Below are 23,366 nucleotides of genomic sequence, written 5' to 3' on the forward strand. Positions count from 1 at the left end.
GTATCACATGTCCAGTTTTTAAGGTAAATCACTGTGTTTGAGATAAATGAAGACCGTTTTCTCCATATGAAGGTACTTTCGCCTGGCTTTGCGTACTTTGCGCCACCATGTTCACCTGGATTTGATTCCGACCTGTTCATTTTCAAAGTGCACAGAGAGCAGCTTCACAGAGGCGGACAGCTGGGCAGAGGTACGGCAGCACTAACGCAGCACTCAGACTGTATTTAAATGAGCTTTAGCTCAGGTATTTCACACCGCCAAAGGTGAAAGTTTGGTTTATTGGCATTTCTCCAATAATACATGTTGATGCAGGTTTGTCCTGACGCCGTGGGGTTTTGGTCATAATACTGTTTTTTAGTTGTTTCATTATTTAAATTTGTCTGAAAATATGTAGAATTAGATGTGGGCAAAAAATGGCAAAAATATAACATCACAATACTTTCATTTTTTCATTTTTATGATACATTATAGGCATCGCAATATTTATTTGATCTGAAAATGAAATGGTAGTCCCATAGGAGAAGGTTGCTCAAGTATTTTGCTAATTTAAAATAAAATTTAATCTTTTAAAGAAGTTATCTTATTTGGAATATTTATTTCTCATGGATGTTCAGTTGACGAGTTTGCCGAAGCCATTTAATCACTCCAGTAAAGAAGCAGATTTATTTATCTCTATGATCTTAGTTGCCAGCACAATGGCAGCTCATTCATGATCAGCCATTATTTTACTCACCACTTTAGTATTAAAGCTCAAACAGCACTTCAAGCCAAAGTAATGGTGTCTTTTGCCTCATGGTGTCATGGCCATCAGATTCTAATCAGATTTTACCTGGAGACTCTTGTATAAAGGTACTTTTTAACTGACATAAGAGTAATATGTGACTGAAAATGAGAAGTATTGTACATGTTATCAAACTAAAGGTTGGTGGTCCAGATTTCTATCTGAGTGCATGCTTTCTGACCATCCCAAGACATCATCTTGTTCTTGTCTTTTAATGTTTCTATCTTTCATTTTTATTCCAGTTGTTTTCAACAACTGCAGCACAAGATCAAGGACAGTTTTTGACTCTGCAGACAAGCGGTTTCAAGTGGACGCTGATGGCACTGTGATACTGAAGAGACAGGTCACTCTACACGAGGGTCATAACGTGTTCTCTGTCTATGTTTGGGACTCCAAGGGCAAGAAACACACTGCGTTTGTAAGAGTAGAACATGAGGCCAAGACTGACCACCGTCACCAGCAGGAAGACACTGAGGCACTCAGCCCTGCACAGGTATACTTAAAGCTAGTCTGACCTCTAGTGGATGTATGTGGAATCGACAGTCTTATTGGTAATTGTGTTTTCATGTGTTGCTTCTTTGGCGTAGTTTTGAATGACATTAATGACTTAATGACACACGCCTTTACGTTTACATCAGGCAGACACTTTTATCCAGAGGTGAATGTAGTATTAGGAGTCTTGCCCAAGGACTCTTACTGGTGTAGCGGGGTGTGCTTGCACCGACAGGGAACTGAACCCTTGTTACATGGAGGGCAGCTGAGCTGTGATCTACCCCATGATTTGTGCCTCAGATTGTGACGGCTGCGTTACTTTGGTCTTAATGATGTGGAGAACATTCCCTCCCTGAATACTGCTAAAGAGATCTGGTGGTATTGCTTTTGGCAATGATTAAAATAACAAAAGGCTTTGAGATGTGAGGAACTTTTTACTCATGAAGAAAAATAAGTTGTCACATGTTCATGCGTGTGGGTGTGTTTTTTGGTGTAGGTCCTTTTTGTTAAGTTAACATGGGAGAGTGTCTGCTTGTATTTGCATAACTCAAATTAAAGAGAAAAACACAATCATGTCTGAGGATCATTACAGAATCATGTTATGTTTGTTCTTCAGAGTGAATTTTCCTCGGCTCTCCCAGTTCTGGAGTTTCCAAAGTCTTCAAGGGGGTTGAGGAGGAGAAAGAGAGAGTGGGTGATTCCACCACAGTACGTCTCAGAGAATGACCATGGACCTTTCCCCAAGTTTATAGTGCAGGTGTGTAATTAATCTCTAATTTAAGCTGCAGTCCTTACAACTATTGTATTTTTTTTTACCAAGTACCTTATTTGTGTCCAGATCAAGTCCAATCGTGATACGGTTCAAATTTTGTACAACATCACTGGTGAAGGAGCAAACCTGGATCCAAAAGGACTTTTCACCGTAAATAGAAAGAATGGCTCGCTCTATGTTACAAGGCCCCTGGATAGAGAAGCCAAAGACAAATATGTGGTAAGAGACTTTAGTTCTGCTGGTTTGGCTGGATTTTTGTTCTTGTTTTCCTCTTGTATTTGCATAGGTTGCTGATATGGTTATGGATTACTGTTTTTATTATTATTATTATTATTATTATTATTATTAGATGTTACATATTATTATGTAATGACATAAGATTCCTCTTGTTGATAAAATTGAAAAGTACAGGGATGCGGGATGCCATTTCAAGTTGGGAGTGTTGAATTTCTTTTTTTTCTTTCCCCTTTGAATTGTTTGGATAATTAACGTGAAACTGAGCGTATCATAGTGCGGAGAGATACGCACATATAACCAGCACAGCAACTGCTGATGCACACCCTACTGTCTCTGCTCTCTCCTGTAGGTCGAACTTTATGCAAATTAGGTTAGCACAGACCAATCAGATTGCTGTTGCGGAACCTGCGTGTCACGCACAAGGTCAAGCTACATGTGCACATCTAGCAGAAGATTATTACAGTGGGTAATAGAAGTGAGAAATAATTACTCTAGCTGAAAAAATCATATTTTTAAAACAATATTAGGCTGCATTGAGGCACAGAAATAGCCTACAACTTCTGCTTGTGTTTATTGACACGTCCCCCAAGTTGGCCACCAGGCAGCAAGCGAAGCAGTTCACTTCACAAATGCAGTGTGTCCAAAGCACAGCTGGTGTCACAAAAGCTTCTTCCACACATTGCATTCAATTGCAACACTTCCAGTCTCTAAATCACCAAAAAATCATAGTGCAACTTTAATTGAATAAAACTCAAGAAATCAGTCCAGGCATTATTCATTTAATTGTATTTTTTTCTCTGCCAACTCCAGCTTCAAGCCCATGCTGTTGCAATTGATGGTGAGGATGAGGAAGAGCCCATGGAGATTATTGTCAATGTGCTCGATAAGAATGATAATTCGCCTGTCTTCACCCAAGACCCTTTCCTTGGCAGTGTTCCAGAAGCCTCACCAATAGGTATCTATAATAAGTGTACTAAATAGGTTTAAAGAGGCCAAGATCGGCTATTTATCATAGTCTGTATTGGTGTTCTTTCACTGTGTTCTGAACATTTCATTCTCTTTCTCTTAAGGGTTTGAGTTCATGACTGTCACAGCCACTGATGCAGATGACCCCAACACTGACAATGCTGATGTCAGATACTCCATCGTCAGTCAGAATCCACAACTGCCAGATCCAAACATGTTCGTCATTGATTCTGAAACCGGAGCAATCAGGGTGAACTCTACAGGACTGGACAGAGAGGTGAGAGCAGATATCAGATTAATAAATGTTGAGTTGATGTGGAATGAGGTAATAAATGAAAGCAGTTTCAGAAGATCAGTGTAATGAACATCATCTCTTACAGAAATATCCTGAATACACATTGAAGATTACTGCTGCAGACTCGAAGGGTGAAGAACATGTAGTCACTGGAACAGCTGTTATTACTGTAACGGACAGCAACGACAATGCACCCCAGTTTGAAAAGAACTCGGTAAGGCAGTTATGAAACACCATGGCTTACAGAGAGTACGATTTACAATAAACTGACCTGAATGCCTTTTATTTAAATGTGTTTAATCCTGAAACATTAACCAGGTTATTGATCCGGTCTAGAAATGTGTATTTCAGAGCTGCAAGTAAAGATTATTTCCATAATCTGTTGATCAGTCCACTGGGATTTCTATTAACCAATAAGAAAGCGTGACTATTAGTTGTCAGTCATTAACAGTGAATATTTAAAATTAAAAACAATTATTTGTTTAAACTAATACTTCAACTTCTGTGCTCTTTCAAATATGAAATCATATTTTTATCATAAACTTCTGCACATTTATAACTATAAGGGGTTTTATTAAGGGAGACAGATCTTTTATATTACTTCGAAATTGCCATTTTAATCAGTGTGAAAAAACATTAATTTCCATCTAATAATTAAGCCAAGCTTTTTAAAGTTTCTGTGTGTTGGAAATACTTTAATAAAACCTGATGTTTTCAGTGACTTCAAAAATCTGTTTTGTTTGTGATGGCAAAGCAAAACGCAAAGGGTTTCTGAAATGCACAACTTAACCAACTATTCTAACATACAGCTGATTGTTGTTTTAGCCTAGTATTTGCGATGTAACACATCTGAAAAGCAGTGACACAGTATACTGGTTTTTAATAAGGTTTTATTATCTTAGTTACTCACAGTGATGAGCTTCTGCTGTGGATTTAGTGTTTTATCAAAGATGCTTACACAAGTTGTGCTGTCGTGCCAGATAAGCTCAGTTTCATGAATTTTCCGACTTTTTTGGATTAAATACATCTTATTTTTTACTTTTTTCACTCAATTTGTATTTTCCCTCTTTTTAATAAATCACATAAAAAGAGGATCTAAAATTTCAAGCCACCTAATTAGGATTTGTTTCCAAAAATGATCAATTATGTTGATTTAGTTGTTGTAACTGTAGTGCATTTAATCTGATTTACTGTTCATGTGTGTTCAAACCAGGAGATGTGGTTACTTTTATTGTAGTATTAACACAAGCATGTGTCCTTCAGTACAACGTGTCTGTCGCAGAGAATAAAGTAGGAGCTGTGGTGGTGAAGATGCCAGTGACTGATGGAGATGACCCTCAGTCTCCTGCCTGGACAGCCAAGTTCAGGATCGTTAGTGGCAACAATGGTGGATTTTTCAATGTTAGCACAGGACCAAACAAACAGGAGGGCATCATCACTACTGTTAAGGTAGCACAGTCCCCCGTTTCTTTTCACATTTCATGTGGCTGTGGGGGTCTCAGTTCTTGTATTCACTGACTTTTTGCTCTGTGTTGTCTTTTCAGCCATTGGATTTTGAGCACAATAACAAATACACCCTCTTGGTTGTTGCGGAGAACGATGTTCCGTTTGCCAAACCTCTGCCCACTTCCACTGCCACGGTCATTGTGAATGTTCTGGATGTGAATGAAGCTCCAGTTTTTGATCCAGAGAAGAAAATCATTTCTAAACCTGAAGACTTGGTGGTTGGTAGTGAACTAACAGTGTACACCGCCACTGATCCAGACACAGCGAAGACTCAGAAAGTGACGTAAGATATCGTTCTGTGTTACTACATGGACACACTGTGTGGTGGTGTTGGGTGTTGTGCTTTCACTCAGGTACATAAGCCCTGAGGTAGTAATTTGGTATCATGTTTTGTTTTGCAGGTATCGTGTAGGTTCTGATCCTGCTGAGTGGCTGAGTGTTGATGGAGAGACCGGACTGGTCAAAGTGAGGAGCCTCATGGACAGGGAGTCTCCTTTTGTGCAAGATGGCACATACAAAGCTCTGATAGTAGCCATGGATGATGGTGATCCCTTTTCCTCATGCTATATTAGAAGGAAATGTTTAGTGGTGTAGATTATTCTAACAGCCTTCAACATGATTGCAGATCCAGTTCCAGCAACTGGTACAGGAACCCTTGTGATTGAGTTGAAGGATGTGAATGATAACGCTCCTTCCATTGAGGAGACAGTGATCACAGTGTGCAATAAGCAGTCAGCTCCAGTGCTGCTGTCTGTGACTGATAACGATGGGCCTGGCTTTGCAGCTCCATACAAAGTGGAACTCCTGGGTGACAGCAAGAAAAACTGGACTGCCACGATGAATGAGACAAGTATGCCCTCCTTTTTTGTTGGAAATGCAATGTAATTTTTTGGCCTCAATAGCTACGTGTCCACCAAATACTCTTTTTTGTGATAGAAATGGTTTATGTAGTGAAAAAGGTCACATGACACTTTTTTTTATTGGAGTGGTTCTCGCAACACTTCAGGTATCCACTAACAATTTTTATTTACTCAGTCTGAACAGAAAGTTTTGTCAACGTTTGTAAAATATTACTGCAAGTTTGTTTGCTTAGCCCCAATCACCAATTTTTTTAGAACTGTTGATATTTTTTAAAATGTAATGCGCTTTGAAAAGATTAGCTTATTTGAACTACTTAAAGTAATTCTTGCTTGTGTGTTTGTGTGTGTGGTGTGTTGTATGTCTTCTTCCCTCTTTTGTGTAGAAACTGGAATTTTCCTTAGGCTTAAGACTCAACTGGAACATGGACAGTACAATGTTATTATGAGGGTGTATGACAATATGAACCTCTACCAGAACAACACCGTCCAAGCTTCAGTATGTGACTGCACAGGAGACAACGTTCAATGCAGCAACAAGGCCGTGGCAGGCTTTGGCCTGCCTGGGATACTTGGAATACTTGGGGCTATCTTGGCTCTGCTAGGTAAGGTGCTCTATTCCACTTGAAATATATATATATATACATATACAGACTGTACATATATATATATGTACAGTCATGGCCGAAAGTGTTGGCACCCCTGAAATTTTTTCAGAAAATGGAGTATTTCTCCCAGAAAATTATTCCAATTACACACATTTTGTTATACACATGTTTATTTCCTTTGTGTGTATTGGAACAACACAAAAAAAACAGAGGAAAAAAAGCCAAAAATGATATAATTTCACTCAAGACTCCAAAAATGGGCTGGACAAAATTATTGGCACCCTCAACTTAATATTTGGTTGCACACCCTTTGGAAAAAATAACTGAAATCAGTCGCTTCCTATAACCATCAACAAGCTTCTTACACCTCTAAACTGGAATTTTGGACCACTCTTCTGTTGCAAACTGCTCCAGGTCTCTCATATTTGAAGGGTGCCTTCTCCCAACAGCAATTTTAAGATCTCTCCACAGGTGTTCAGTGGGATTTAGATCCGGACTCATTGCTGGCCACTTCAGAACTCTCCAGCGCTTTGTTTCCATCCATTTCTGGGCGCTTTTTGAAGTATGTTTGGGGTCATTGACCTGCTGGAAGACCCATGACCTAGGACGCAAACCCAGCTTTCTGACACTGGGCCCTACATTGCGACCCAAAATCCTTTGGTAATCTTCAGATTTCATGATGCCATGCACACAGTGAAGGCACCCAGTGCCAGAGGCAGCGAAACAAGCCCAAAACATCTTTGAACCTCCACCATATTTGACTGTAGGTACTGTGTTCTTTTCTTTGTAGGCCTCATTCCGTTTTCGGTAAACAGTAGAATGATGTGCTTTACCAAAAAGCTCTATCTTGGTCTCATCTGTCCACAAGACGTTTTCCCAGAAGGATTTTGGCTTACTCATGTACATTTTGGCAAACTGCAGTCTAGCTTTTTTATGTCTCTGTGTCAGCAGTGGGGTCCTCCTGAGTCTCCTGCCATAGCGTTTCATTTCATTCAAATGTCGACGGATAGTTCGCGCTGACACTGATGCACCCTGAGCCTACAGGACAGCTTGAATTTCTTTGGAACTTGATTGGGGCTGCTTATCCACCATCTGGACTATCCTGTGTTGCAACCTTTCATCAATTTTTCTCTTCCGTCCACGTCCAGGGAGATTAGCTACAGTGCCATGGGTTGTAAACTTCTTGATTATGTTGCGCACTGTGGACAAAGGAACATCAAGATCTCTGGAGATGGACTTGTAACCTAAAGATTGTTGATATTTTTCCACAATTTTGGTTCTGAAGTGCTCTTTCTGTTCTCCATGCTTAGTGTGGCACACACAGACACACAATGCAAAGATTGAGTCAACTTCTCTCCTTTTTGTCTGGTTTCAGGTGTGATTTTTATATTGCCCACACTTGTTACTTGTGTTGTTTATTTAGTGGCGATGGTGTTTAGATGTTGTGAAGAAAAACTCCGCCGATACTGAGTTGCCAGTAAAAGGTTTATTACATAGTAAAACAGTATCATATCAAGCACTATAGAGTACCTGAGAGAGGATCTGTGCCAATTCTAAATGTCCCCTCCCGAACAGACTGACCAACAGCATATATATATGGTTCTTGTTGTTGAAACAGGAGACAGAGCATATGGTTCTTTTTAAAATGATCTCATCTATTTGGACCTAAGTGAAGAAGGGAGAAAGTGAGAGGCCCTCTCCCAATGGACCAAGGGGCCCCCCAGTTCACATTCCTAGCCCCTGCACACACAGAGCACACAGAGAACTTCAGGCCCCAAATTCATGCTGAAAGTGTTTTTACCTTCTTCTATCAAAATGTTCCTTTTTAAATATACTTCATTTTCCCCCCTTCGAGACTTCCTTAAAGTCTCGAAAAACAAAAAGGTAGCTTATACATATTTGTAGTTGTAACTAAATAACAATTCTTCCTATAGCATAACCTTAGCAATGCAACAGCTTTCTGGAGTGTGAGAGCGAAAAAACCTGTCCGGCAGCTTATCATTCCTGAAATGTCCCTCAAACAGTCTAGACAGGAAAAATTCTCTCACGGCCCCTCTGCCTTAGGCGACCACATAAAGTACTCCAGACCACTTTAAAAGAAGGTATTCTGGCAAATTGTATATGGATATGGCTTAAGCAAATACATATGGAAACCTCAGAAAATAAAATCAAAACAATGTCCATATTCAGGCTGGTCGACCCATCGGACCTTCCAATGGACCTTTCCCTGCCTAACACCCCTATCCCTAAGCATCCGAAAAAAGAAAAAAACATCTGAGGTCCCAATGTACTTACCCCATAACAGAAAACATCCGTCTTCAAACAATTAAACAAAGAGAATATTATAAATTTAAGTACTACTCATGCACTAAACAACTCAATCCAACTAGTATATCTTACTAAGATTATCACTTTCTTATAAATGTCCTCTATCAATATCACCCCTTACCATATGACATAACAAAATCCAATACTATGCAAATACATATGAAGACATAAAAATGTATCACACTGCATCTCCTCAGCAGCGTCGACTCCCAGTGTAGTGTCGGTGATGTGTTGACTCTGGGCATCGTATCACAGTGTCCTTATTCAAAGTCCTTCAGTCCAATCTTATTGTCCATGAACATCGGGGTCCCCAAAGATCCAGCCACTCTTGCAGTGGTCTTCCCCCAACATCGTCCTTGAAGAAAAGAAAGAAAACCACCAACCAGTATCTTTTGCAAAAACAACAGATGCAAATTGAAACAGCACATATGGGTTAACACCTTATAAGTAAATGTGAAATTCGCAGTATCATACTTTCACATTATTCCATGTTATAAATCCCCTTTTTCATTTCCCCCTGCTATCATCCCACTCTATAGTAAGAGACTACTAAATACCCTAAATAGTAACAGAAATAAATGTTAAGATTATAATAAGAGTAGATATTCAAAATGGATATTTCTCCATCAGTTCACCTTCTATCACCACTTCTTCGTCATCGTCTGTGTCAGTCCTATGTAGTAATGGCATCTGAACCTGATCTCCAGGCATCACAACTCCAACCCATCTCAATATCATTGCCTTCGCAAAAGTTAACACCAATGTACAGCAACAGAACATCACACTCAATGATATAAGAACTGCTACCATAATCTGAACCAACACTGCTCCCAATGGTCCTAATTTTTCCTGCAACCAAGCATTCGCCAACCATCCAGCTCCTTCCGATGGGCCAAACGCATCCCTTATATGCTTCAATGCATCTATGACACTAGACCATATTATCAGTACTCTCAGGAATCAAAGTATAACAACATCACCAGTTAAGTTCAGAGCCACACATAGGCCCCCTTGTTTGGCCAAAAGATAATCAAGAGCCATGTCATGTTTCAGCAATGTCAGTCTGTGACTCTTTTGAGTATTTGACAAGTATTCAAAACCTCTTATAGTCTCATTTGCAAAACCCTGTAGGGTGTAGGTAATATTATCAATGTGATCTGCCAAAAATGTCACACCATACCATGGAAATAATCCTATACCCCACTTCTCTCCTAGACTTATCCTCCAATGATAGGACTCCAGATTATGAAATTGTGCTAGTTCCCTTTTCTTCCTACTTCCAGAAATAGCCTCAGATTGAACCTCATCAGAAACGGTAGAAATATATATGCCTTATCACCACAAACCCACCAAATATTCTTAAAATTCCCTATAGTTACATTTCCCGGCAACTTTTGGTTCCGCACCATCAAAATTCTACTCAGTTTGCGATGTGGTACCTGAAAAGTCACTTTATACAAGTCATTCATAGCCTCATATTTACGCTCACCTAAGTCCATAATATAGTTGTTACAGTCTTATATCCCCATAAACTTTCCAGGCCCATTATGAGTACCATCTGAACAAAAACAGTCTTTAGCCCCCACAAATTTCACTTCCAACGGATCAGGGACGGCTGTTATCATATTTTCATGCTGATCAAGTAAATTCACATATGGTAACTCTCCCAACCAAGAACAATTATGTTTAGGTCTAAACAGATACACTGACAGAGCCATCACCTTATCTTCTGCTGCTTGCTGCTGATATAACAGCCACGATAATGCATATGATTGACATTTAGCACTTAATGGTTCTGGTACCGTCTCTAAAATTGAAGGCCATGTGCCTGGTGTTGGAACTTTCACCACACATGGACAATTCAGCTTCCTAACCGATCTTACAGAATGACTTAACTGCTGGAACCATAAGTTCCTACCTGCCCATGGGTCTGCGATTTGTAACACCGAAGAATCAAATCCATATGCCTTCCACTTAGTTTCTCTCTTCTGTAATACACGATACTGGTTAGTCATGTCCTCTGGTGTCCAGTCCCAGTCAAAAAACCCCTCTTCCTCGTCTAAAATAGTCCTCTGAGCTGTCACAGATGAATCTGCATCACGCTCTTCCACCTTCTGTTCTCTAGGTTCCAAAATCTCCTTACTACTATTCACACTAAGCTCTATTTTTTAGCATAGGTTTCTGAGTTATATTGACTACTTCTTCAAAGCTCAAAGATGTCATACCAGGTGTCTGTGTTATATTTACAACTTTCCTAGGCGACAGAGATGTCGTCACTGTTTTATTAGCATAGGTTGCCCTTAGCCCAACCTCACTTGTAATATTTCCCCCAGTAACAAAAGAAGAAATTGTCATCTTCTCTGTAGTAGCATTCATCTCCTTCAAAATTGTAGCTAAAGTAACAGCCTGAATTGATGTATTAACATTCTTAGTTGTTTCCGGAGCTAAAGTAATAAGCTTCCTCAATGTAATATTCACTCTTGGAGTGGTTGCTGTGGTGACTCTTGTAGCCACCCTGAAAATTCCCGAAGAACTCAAATCTTCTATCACAACCACTACCTTACGTGTTATATAACCCTCTCTCCACACATTTTGAAATGGAACAAATTTCAACTCTGGCTCAAAATAAGTACATATGTATTCCCCTTGATCTTCCCAAGTTACATTACGCACTAAAAGTGAACAATCATCTCTAACTTTCAACCACCTCCAGTCATTAAACAACAGATACTTCCTCTGATCACGAGGCACCATATCAACTTCAGGTCCTGTTAACAGCACATCTTCACCACGACTATTTTTCCACATAGGAGGATTATTACCACCCACATTAAATCTTCCACATCTACAGGGGAGAGAAACCGCTCTTCCTAACTTAGTTCTGACTACTGTCTTCAAAGGGGTTGAGGTCGTCGCAATCTTTTGAGGCGCCAACGTTATTAACTGTGACATATTTATACCTTCAGTAGCCTTCAATGCTAAAAAAGTAGAATTCCCTAAGGTCTTTTCAGCCCTAGTCCTCGTAACGTTTTGGTCTGACCCTTTTCCGAACTGGTCTTGGACTTCGTCGTCTAACTGAATCTCTGATTTCTCCCGCAGCGGAATCACAGTCCTTTGAAACTTTTGGCGCTTTGCTCTCCACTGAAATAGGCTCTGCTGTTTCTGGGACATGTTGAAAATCAATGTCACCAAATCTTCTTTCCTGTCCATTAACTGCAGAGTCATTTCTGGCATCATCAGAAAAGTACATAGAATCATCAACGTTGTCAACAACCTGGACACCCTCCTCTTCTGGATTTTGACTCTGGAGATCTGTATGCATCTCTTCTTCTTCTGCATGTTCTTCCCCATTTTCTTCTGGCTCTCTTGAGCCTTCAACATCTCTTCCCTGTAAGCGTGGCGCCTCTTCCCTCAGCGCTTTGACACAATGCGATAAATGATACCACGTTGGAGACCCTTTAACCTGGACCGCCGTTCCCGTACTGCGAACAACTTCAAATGGTCCTTCACGGCGTTCGTTATACCACTTCCTTCTAAACACCTTCACGAACACCTTGTCTCCAGGTTGCACTGTGCTCCTCTTTTGCTCATCAAGCCTCTCCTGAGCTTCCTCTTTTCTTTGCCTGTCAGAAACGTACGTATATATTCTTTTATGCAAATTAGCCATATATTTAACGTACGCTCGCATTTCATCTTCCAAAAGGGCTACGCTTGGACCCTTTCCACTTGTACGCAAATAAAAGGCATTGGCATTCGTCTTCCTGTGACCAACTCATGAGGTGTCATATGCAAATCACGCAGCTCACTTGAGCGACACACCATTAGTGCCAGCGGAAGTGCCGCTACCCAATTTAAACCTGTGTGCTGGCAGATTTTAACAATACGATTTTTCAGAACCCCATTCATTTTTTCACAAATCCCTTGACTTTGCGGATGATAAACTGCACCAAGACGCTGTTTAATTCCCAATTTTTCAATTTCATCGTCTTATCCACAAACTTATGACCTCGCTACACAGAAACTTGCCAACTGACTGAGCGTCTTTTCGCTTGGTCGGGCACGCTTCTGGCCAACGCGAAAATCTGTCCACAACAACTAGCATGTATCTCTTACCTTCAACTGGTTTTATCATGTCAACAAAGTCCACAACTAACTCACGCATAGGACCCCTCGGAGTTGGAATGTAACCAGGAGGAACCATCACCCCCCTTCGAACATTATTTTTCAAGCAGATAGTGCTTTTGCCTATAACATAATCAATCTGTTCAAGCAAGCATGGTGCCCAAAACCCATACTCCTTTGTAATCTTTCGTCTGACTTCCCCCCTTGCAACATGAGCTAACCCATGTGTCTCCTGAATCATCAGACCTAACAGGTCTGGAGGTGCTATTATCAGCCCCTCATGATTTCTCTAAAGACCAGTAGAATCTTGAGTGGCACCTCAGTCTAGCCACAACTGTTTATCCATTGCAGGAGTAGCTTCCTGCATTAAAATCACATCCCTAAGTGTGATTTTGTCTTCCACGTCTACTTCATGAGTGACCAAAAACACTTTGCCCAATTTATCAGCTCCTGCAACTGCTTTGGCAGCTTCATCAGCCGCTTTATTCCCTTGTGTGACCTTCGACACATCCATTTTATGTGCTGCGCACTTAACTATCGCTATTTCTTTAGGCTTCATCATAGCCTGCAACAATTTCATTATCTGATGGTGATGCTGTATTGGAGAACCATCCATTTTCTTAAACCCTCGGTTCTTCCACACCGCTCCAAATAAATGACACACATTTTGAGCATAGGCGGAGTCACAATATATGTTTACACGCTTACCTTCTGCTAACAAACATGCTTCAGTTAATCCCACAAGTTCAGCAAGCTGTGCAGATGCAGGCTGTGGTACTACTCCAGCCTTCTCAACGACAAATTCAGTCCCTTGGGCTTTTACTACTGCATAACCAGCACTCAATTTATCTCCCACACGATAACAGGACCCATCAGTCCAATACTCCAAGTCTGCCTCACGCAATGGGAGGGCTTGCAAATCCGATCTAAGCTTCGAGTATTTCTCTGCTTCTTGAACACAATCATGTGGTTCACCATCCTCTGGAGTTGGCAAATTCTCAGCTGGATTCACTGTCACGCACCTTGCTAGGGTAACATCTTCCTGCTCCAAGAGCCTATGATATTCTCTAAGTCTAGACATAGTCAATGTGTATTTGCCATAATTCAAAAGATTTCTAAGACTATGATGGGTAAGAATTGTCACTGGATAGCCCATTGTGACAGACAATGCCTTCTCATACATTAAAAAAACTCCCACCAGTGCTCTGTAGCACAGCGGTAGCCCCAGCTCTACTTCTGAATAAGCAGCAGAATAATAAGAAATAGGTTGAGGATTTGTCCCCGTACCTGTTGGCTGACAAAGAACTGCACATGCATATTTACCCCCAGTAGAAGTAGACACATATAACAAAAAATTCTTAGAATAGTCCGGAAGCGCTAGCGCTGGAGCCTCTTGTAACCTCTGTTTGATCGTCTCAAAGGCCAAAAGGCCATCCTGTGTCCAAGAAAGGTTACAATGAAGTTGAGCATTCCCAGTATCTTTAATCATAGCTCTCAAAGGCCCTGTTAAACTAGCATAATCCTCTACCCATGCTGAAGAATAACCAGCAATACCAAGAAATGTCATCATCTCTCTGACTGTTCTGGGTTTAGGCGCCTTGCGAACAGCTTCCAACTGACTATCAGAAATGCTTCTGTGTCCTTGCATTATTGTCTGACCCAAATAAACTACTTTCTCCTGACAGTACTGCAACTTCTTCAAAGAGACCTTGTGTCCCTTTTCTGCCAATATCTGTAACAATTTAATTGAATCCTTATGACATGTTTCCTCATCTGGTGAACAAATAATAATGTCATCCACATACTGTACTACTGTACTTTTTAATAGCTGATCTATCCCTACCAAATCATCCTTCAATACTTTATTGAAAATATGAGGACTATGTTTAAATCCCTGTGGTAATCTCTTATACTCATAGAACTGTCCATTGTATGTAAACTCAAATAAACCCTGACTTTCTATGCTAAGTGGAACACTGAAATATGCACCACATAAATCTAACACTGTGAAATGTGTCGCATCTGGAGGAATTTGGGCTAACAAAGTATGCGGATCCGGCACTTCTGCTGGAAAATCAGCTACCACTTCATTCACCGCTCTCAAATCATGTACCAGGCGATACGAGTCATCCGGCTTCTTCACAGGCAGCAAAGGCGTGTTACTCTGAGGATTCTGTGGTATCTTTAAAACATCTGCTTTCACAAGTCCTTCAATCTGTGGTTCAATCCCTCTGATTGCCTCTTCTTTCAGTGGATACTGGTTCTTCCAAGGAGGTTTGATTCCTGGTCGAAGTTCAACTTTCACTGGTTGGGCTGACTTCACAAGTCCAATATCAGTACTATGCCGTGACCACAAACATTCTGGAACTTGTCGCAACATCTCTTCTTTCAAAGAGTCTGAATCCATCTTAACACTGCAAATTGACTCATGTGTCATTTGTGGCTGTCCCTGTCCTTGAGCAGTAATCATAATCTTAACAAACCGCTGATCCTTACTCCTCCAGATGGCAAGATTCTCTTTCACTGGTTCAAAAACAGCTTCCTCTGCTTTTGTCATCATTTCTCCTATGTGCTGCTGCTCATATTCTTCAGCCACCAACAAAGTCACATGTGGCACACTCTTCTCAATGTCAAACCCTTTATCCAAATAATCATCTTTATCTATCTTCATAGCTGCTCCTTGTGGTCCCAAAATTATGCAGCATGACCGAAGCTGAACTTGCTTTGGTTGACAACTCAACCATTCCTCCGAGTTTGATTGAGCCGCATCCTTGAAATACTTGAGCGTGCAATGAAATGGATACTCTGGAAGCTTTGCATCAGGCATGTTCGCTACAAGAAACTTCTCCCACAACTTAGCTGGCTCCAAAAAATCTGCACTAAGATTTCCAATTCAAAATACTGAAGAAGCTTCAGTCTCCGTTGTCATCAATAATTGGTAAGCAATATCATTTGGCACTTCCACCAGACAGCCGTCAGGTGTACACTTTATTGTACAGTTCAATCTGCACAAAGCGTCTCTTCCCAAAAGTGCAATAGGTGTATGTTCTGATACCAGTATAGGTAAAGTCGTCTTCATATTTTTATAGCAGAGCTCAATTGGTTCTGTGAAAGGAATCAGCTGTTTCACTCCCTCAAACCCGATTGTCCGAATCCATTGGCCAGACATGGGGAGATGTATAGCTTCTTCAGGCCGAATACAGGTGAAAGCAGCTCCACTATCCACCATCACTTCCAGTGGTCGATTATTTACCTTCACCTTTATTGTCGAATCTCTCTCCGGCCCTGATGCTACCAGCTGACACCCCCTCTCGGGTCCTCTGGGCACCTCTAAAATCCCGGTTCCGGACCCCTATAAGGGTTAACCGGCCCCCCAAATGGCCTTGGTTGGCCCCTGAAGCCTCCTCTGAAATTTCCTCTGAAATGTCCTCCTGGTCTGTTACACTCACGAGCAAAATGGCCAAACTGTCCACAATTATAACACACTTCTAAGGACTGTTGAAAATTTGGATTAAACCTTCCTCCTCTTCCTCTTCCTAAATTTCCTCGACCTCTTCCTCTCCAGGTCTGCGCTTGACCCAAAGTTGGCTGTGGGGAGGCAGCAACTGGAACCACCAACGATGGCTGAAACAACTGGGGCTGAACCTGATTCGACTGCGGTTGTGGTAATGGTTGATTTTGCGGAGACTGACTCTGTATAACCAAGGCCTGCTTCTTCTCTTTCTTCTTGTTATCCACCAGTTGTATTTGATTCAGTTTTCTGAGGGTTTCTTGGTCCTGTTCTTTCTGGTCATGTTTCTTTTTCCTATATAGCTCCACTTGATGGGCTATGTGATCCGTATAAACACCCTTTGCCATACTTCCAAGACCAACCACCTCTGCCAGTTTACTCCTCACTGGTAGGGGCAGCCCCTTCTGTATTTTGGCTCGCAAGATTGACTGCTCCATTTGATTCAAATCCGGGTCATTTCCTGTAACATTTCTCCACACTTGATGGGCTCTTGACACATAGGCCCTCGGATTTTCTTCCTGTCCCAGTGGCTCAATAAGAATATTATCAGGATGAACATTTGTCGGAAATGTGTCTCTCAGCGCTCTCCAACCTCGACCTCTAATTGCAGAAAACAGCTCCGGATCATTCACAGCAGTGCCCACATATCGATTAAGTCCTGCTTTCTGTAGAATCTCTTCCATGGCTGGGATTTCAAGGAGGTTAGCCAAAAGTCTCTTAATATCTCCTATTGCGGGCTGTGTTCCCACCATAATCTCTTCCAACTTTGAAATCCAAGGATGTGCTCCATCCTGAAGAGTAGGTAACTTCTCAAGTATATCTGACATATCTGTGTTTTGTCAAGGCTTGTATTCCAAGCTCTGTCCTCGGATGACCACTGGACACATCTTCTTGTGTGTCTTCCCTTTTCTTGTGCACAATGCATATTTCACATCCAATTTTTGGGAGCCTCCTTTCCGCAACTCTTTCTTCTGAATTTGCAGCTCCTTTAATTGGTTCTCCAGTGCTTTTCGGCTTTCTGGTTTAATGGATTTATCCAAGTACGAAAGGCATTGATCTATACTTCTCTCAACCTCTCTTAAAGCTCTCTTTTTATCCTCTCCTATTCTGGTACTAGATGCCGCTGGAAAAAAACCCTTTCGAAGACAAAAGACCCTCACTCTCTGAGTCTTCATCACTGTCTCCATCCTCGCTCTCATTAGAACTATTATCTCCTAAGTCCTCTTTCCTCCATGTTTTATCTCCCCTCCGTTCCGCTCTCATCAATATTCGCCTGACTGCAGGGTCATATCCACCCCTGATCCCTTCCAGGTCACTTTGATCGCCATCATCTCCCGATTCCATCCTCCTGATCCTCAGTTCACCCTTAGTTTCCAACCGTGCCATTTTCTTCTTACTTTTGGAACTTGGATACATCTTTATAGTTGTTTCCGCTTGACCTGTTTCAATTATCCGGTCATCCTCATCTCTGATGCGATATTCACCTTCCGGGCTGATCAATGGGAGCTGGGGATAGATTTCCTTAAACTTCACCTCCTTCTCATAAGGTGGGGGTCTCTTTACTGGATCCATATGTGAGAAAGGTGCTTTAATTTCTGCCATTAATTTTTCTCTTTCCTTTACATTTTCTCCTATCTCTTCTGAACCTCTATCTCTCTTATCTTTGGCCGCTTTTATCCTTTTCTGTCCCTCGTTTTCAAACAACTGGAGAATACCAAGCTCTATTTGTCTCTTTTCTTTATGTTTTTCCCCCTTTTTACCCTTCTTTTGATCTGCTTTATATGTGGACACAAGCACCTGCATTGTTTTAAATACATCTGGGTTAAGGGTCCCCTCCACTGGCCATGGTTGGTCAATTTCAGACCAACGCTTATGCCATTTCTCTGATATCTTTGCAATGCCTTTAACTAAAGGATTATTCTTCTGCACTACATCAACAGGCGTGATTACTTTCGAAATTTTAATGTCCTTTGTCGACATTGTAACTGCTCCCTTATGTATTAATATATTTATGTATTAAAATTACTTCTCCCTTTCTCTCTTTTTCAAACCACTAATTTATCACATCAGTAAAAATGAAAGAAATTTGCCAACTCCAAAGAAATCGGAAACATTAATGTAATTAACAATTCACTTCAATAAATCCACCTATAATATGGACCAAACACACAAATAGTCGGCCTAATTGCAAATAAAATTTCCTCAAATATCCAACAAATAAAAATCTAATCCTATATAAAGCTCAAAGTAATCACACACCCACAAGGGACCAGCTATCACCCGATGTGTTCCTATTTGCAACAAGACAATCACCTATTTATCACCCAATGTTCAAACCCCTGCACCTTAAATCATCAAATAGTCACACTGTTGAATCCCCCGTGCCGCTCAAATCAGAATAAACCATGCACAAACAATAAAACTCATATTTGCAAGTCTTAACAGAATTTAAACCAAATAAGTATATTCCCTTAATTAATTAAATGCATTGAACAGTCAGTCTGTTGCCAAACCTCTCTTTTTCCCTTAAACTACAGCCCATAGTATCATATAAACAAAGTTATACTCTTTAACCCCCCATAGAGAAATATTCTTATAATAGCCTATAAATGAAGCAGATTGTATATATATCAACAATAATGACTATAAATAAGTATACATACATATATTTAAAATGCAGGTATTGGTCAAAAAGAGTTTTGTGGATAAAACACACTGGCCTTAATCAGATTGGAGCCAGATGGGCATGCGGTCAATCCGTGTGAGCACTGGAGCTGCTGGGCTCCCCCCTCTTCTCTTTCTCTCTGTCCCCTCCAATCCTCACACACCATAGGTGGACAAAGGAAAAAACAGATCAGAATCAAGTATCAAATGAACCCACTAGGTATTATGGACCACACAAAAACTAACCAATATGATTTACGCCCATTATCTGCCCACTCTTAGGTCATTTTTTATCTATAACAAATGTTTTCCTCCTTTAAACACCAAATTATCATCAAATAAGACATTTCAGTTTATTTCACTCTAACACCTCACATGCTCATTCAATTTCCTTCACCCACACACACAAACATCCGCACTGGTCTCTCCACTCATCTCCAAAATTATAAACGTCCTTCTTGGGGGCTCATGAAGCCTATTATTATTATTATTATTATTATCAAGTCCCCTGAATGAGGCTCATGGATACTAATTTATAAAGTTCTCTTATTCTTTATGAGGCTCATAAATCTTAACTTTATCTTAAATCTTAAATCTAACAATGTCCCCCAGGAAAGCTCATGGTATTAACGATATCAGAGAAATGCCCTCTCATAGAGGTTCATATACAAATTATCATTTATACATGCTTAAAGCCAGTCACACAGCTGGAGCACCTTCAAGTCAAGCACCACACACACACACACACATACGCATACGGAGAAGCCAGCTCCGCACACTCCCGGTAAGGGGGGGGCCAATCCCCCTCACACAGAAGCACACAGCTCTCTCACAGACACAGAAGACAAAGAACAACATTTATCCTATAGCATGCTTTTTCCTGCCACTCCTTTTCCTCTTTTTCTTCTAAATTTATGCTCCCTTTATGAGGTGTGAATATTCAATAAAAAGCTGCTTCAGACACTGTTCGTCAACTAGTGTTCGAGTGGGAACTTTATAATTGAATTTTCCCTTCCACACCTCCAGTTCCTTAGAACTGACCCAGAAATTCACCTAGTGATTTTCCCGGGATTTTAGGCCCGTCTAAAACCGCCTCCCAGAGGGCTTTGGTCCAAATCTGCGGCTCCTTTTCACTTTTAACTCTTATCATCTCTATTCTCTTCCCTTTTCTTATTTCTCTTTTCACTCATATCATCTCTATGCTCTTTAACTTCTTTTATTCTCTTTAATTCTTATCCTTTCTATTCTTTTTAACTCTTCACATCTCTTCTCTATTTTCTTTAACTTCTTTTTTTCCAGTAAACTATTTTCCCTTTAATCTAATTTCCTAGGGCCCTGGTCTTTTACTTTTCACTTCTCGTCCCTTTTTATTTTCTAACCTGATCTGACTATTTCTCTAAGCCAACTTTCACGCAGTGACCGATATACACATGTCTTACCGTTAAGAAGATAAGGGCCCAACCTTCATTAATCTTGCATGGTGTTAATTAGCTCACTTTATCGTTACTAATTAGGCTATTCTACACTTTTACATCAGCTTTCCTTTTCACTATTACACTCCCCCCTTTTATTGCGGCGTGCACAACGCAATAAACCCCAATTTAGAACGGAGAAGCACTCCAAACATCAACACAGCATCGCCCCCACACACCGTCCGCACGGTGCAGCTAGACAGCAAACATCCAACAGCCTCAACGAAAAAACCAGCGCTCACCTGAATAGCCGGCCTGGAGCGGGAGTCAGTGCGCTGAGGCTGTCGACGACGCAGCCAGCCACAACACCTCCGAAGTTCGTGACGCCAAATTCTTGTTGTTTATTTAGTGGCGATGGTGTTTAGATGTTGTGAAGAAAAACTCCGCCGATACTGAGTTGCCAGTAGAAGGTTTATTACATAGTAAAACAGTATCATATCAAGCACTATAGAGTACCTGAGAGAGGATCTGTGCCAATTCTAAATGTCCCCTCCCGAACAGACTGACCAACAGCATATATATATGGTTCTTGTTGTTGAAACAGGAGACAGAGCATATGGTTCTTTTTAAAATGATCTCATCTATTTGGACCTAAGTGAAGAAGGGAGAAAGTGAGAGGCCCTCTCCCAATGGACCAAGGGGCCCCCCAATTCACATTCCTAGCCCCTGCACACACAGAGCACACAGAGAACTTCAGGCCCCAAATTCATGCTGAAAGTGTTTTTACCTTCTTCTATCAAAATGTTCCTTTTTAAATATACTTCATTTGCCACAGGTGAGTTTAAACATGCTTGAAACAAAGTTATTTACCCACAATTTTGAAAAGGAGCCAATAATTTTGTGGCTTTTTTCTCTGTTTTTTGTGTTGTTCCAATACACACAAAGGAAATAAACATGTGTACAACAAAACATGCGCAACACACACTAAGACACGTCAGTGTCTCTGCGGTGCTGAGAATGACCCACCACCCTAATAATACCTGCTCTGTGAGGATCCTGACCATTGAATAAGGGGGCTAACAAAGTATGCAGAGAAACAGATGGACTACAGTCTGTAATTGTAGAACTACAAGGTGTACTTGGATTTTAGATGGTTTGGATTTGATTTTGGTGTGTAATGTGCTTCTCCATGCAGTGCTGCTCCTCCTGCTGCTCCTGTTTGTAAGGAGGAAGAGGACAGTGAAAAAAGAGCCTCTGCTTGCTGATGATGTTGTCAGGGACAATGTCTACTGCTATGATGAAGAGGGTGGTGGAGAGGATGATCAGGTTGGCTCATTGGATGTTTGTTTTGTTTGTTGTTCATCCACGATTGGTCCCCATCATGTTCTTATAATGGATTTCCATTTGCACAGAACTATGACTTGAGTGTGCTGCACAGGGGCCTCGACAACCGTCCTGATGTGTTCCGTGATGATGTGGCTCCAACCTTTATGCCTGCACCCCAGTACCGGCCTCGTCCCACCAACCCTGAGGAGATTGGCACTTTTGTTGATGATGTAAGTGGTGAAACACTGCATTTTTTTCATTTTACCCCTCTCTCTGTTGAAATACTGAAATTTAAGCATAATTTACAATTGTAATACATTTCAATTAAAAAAGGTTGATTTCTTGTGTGTAGCAAGCCATAATTAGAAATTAAGTTCATGACGCTTTTTTCAGAACTAAAAAAATGCAGATTTAGCTAATAGTGAAATGAATGTATACGTAGCACTTACATTTACATACATACGTACTGTAGAATCTGAAGGCGGCAGACAACGACCCCATGGCTCCCCCCTACGACTCCCTGCTGGTGTTTGACTACGAGGGGGGTGGATCAGACGCTGGCTCTCTCAGCTCCCTGAACTCCTCCAGCTCTGGGGACCAGGACTACAACTGCCTGAGTGAGTGGGGCCCACGCTTCAAGAAGCTCGCTGACATGTACGGGGGAGAAGAAGACGAGCTACTTTAGATTCAGTTCTACTTTGGCATGAAGAGGATGAATGAATGGTTAAGTGTAAATATGGGACAGTTTTATAATTATTGTAGTGTGTGATGTGTACTGGAACAGCAATATAGGCATTTTTTTTCCCTTGAATTAATTAATGGCTGATCTTTCGGTTTTCAAAGCAGTACAGATTTAACAATCAAAGCAATCAGTTAATGCTTTATGAAAAATTTGTGAAGCACCTCTGTTTGTTCTAGCTGTTCTTATATAACAAGCCAGTCTGTAATTCCCCTTATTCTTTTCTGTACTATGTACTTTAACATTTATGTGTAGCCATTTGTAAGTTGTTTATGCAGATGAATTATTAAATAAATGCTCACCATTTATCTGTCTCTATTTTTCTTCAAGGCAAATTACTCTCCCTCTGTCAGACATGAGGTTAAATAAAAAATAAAAATAGCACCGAGACAGAATGTGTGCATCAATTCAGTGAAGCCTCTGTAAAGCAGTGCCTTTATTACACCTTCAGTGTGGCTGTTGGCCTAAATAGATGAATGCAAAGATTGGTCAAAATGGAGTGTGTATAGACCCTGTAGTTATTTCTTCCCTACTCACCAATGTGGCCAGTCTCCTCTAGTTCCTGCATTGGTGCTTAGAACCAAACAACTATGGGCTGGAGGTTAGGGAACTGGCCCTGTGACCGGAAGGTTGTCGGTTTGATCCCCAGAGCCAACAGTACATGACTCAGGTGTCTTTGAGCAAGGCACCTAATCCCCCAACGACTCCCTGGGCGCTGCGGATAGGGCTGCCCACCGCTCTGGGCAAGTG

At 41.0% G+C, this 23,366-nt stretch overlaps 1 protein-coding gene across 1 annotated transcript; it reads left to right on the forward strand.

Annotated features, from left to right (window-relative positions):
* Window positions 1-888: 888 nt before the first annotated feature.
* LOC118817322 (B-cadherin-like) lies at window positions 889-22,892 on the forward strand. The gene is made up of 15 exons (XM_036583890.1): window positions 889-895; window positions 1,024-1,274; window positions 1,890-2,030; window positions 2,112-2,264; window positions 3,093-3,237; window positions 3,353-3,525; window positions 3,629-3,757; window positions 4,807-4,992; window positions 5,088-5,332; window positions 5,451-5,593; window positions 5,675-5,899; window positions 6,293-6,511; window positions 21,747-21,877; window positions 21,964-22,107; window positions 22,350-22,892. Exons 1-15 carry the CDS (start codon window positions 889-891, stop codon window positions 22,560-22,562), a joined length of 2,505 nt encoding a protein of 834 aa, XP_036439783.1. The 3' UTR covers window positions 22,563-22,892.
* The last annotated feature ends 474 nt before the right edge of the window (window positions 22,893-23,366 follow it).

The sequence above is a fragment of the Colossoma macropomum genome, unplaced genomic scaffold (assembly GCF_904425465.1).
Source record: "Colossoma macropomum unplaced genomic scaffold, Colossoma_macropomum, whole genome shotgun sequence".
NCBI lineage: Eukaryota > Metazoa > Chordata > Actinopteri > Characiformes > Serrasalmidae > Colossoma > Colossoma macropomum.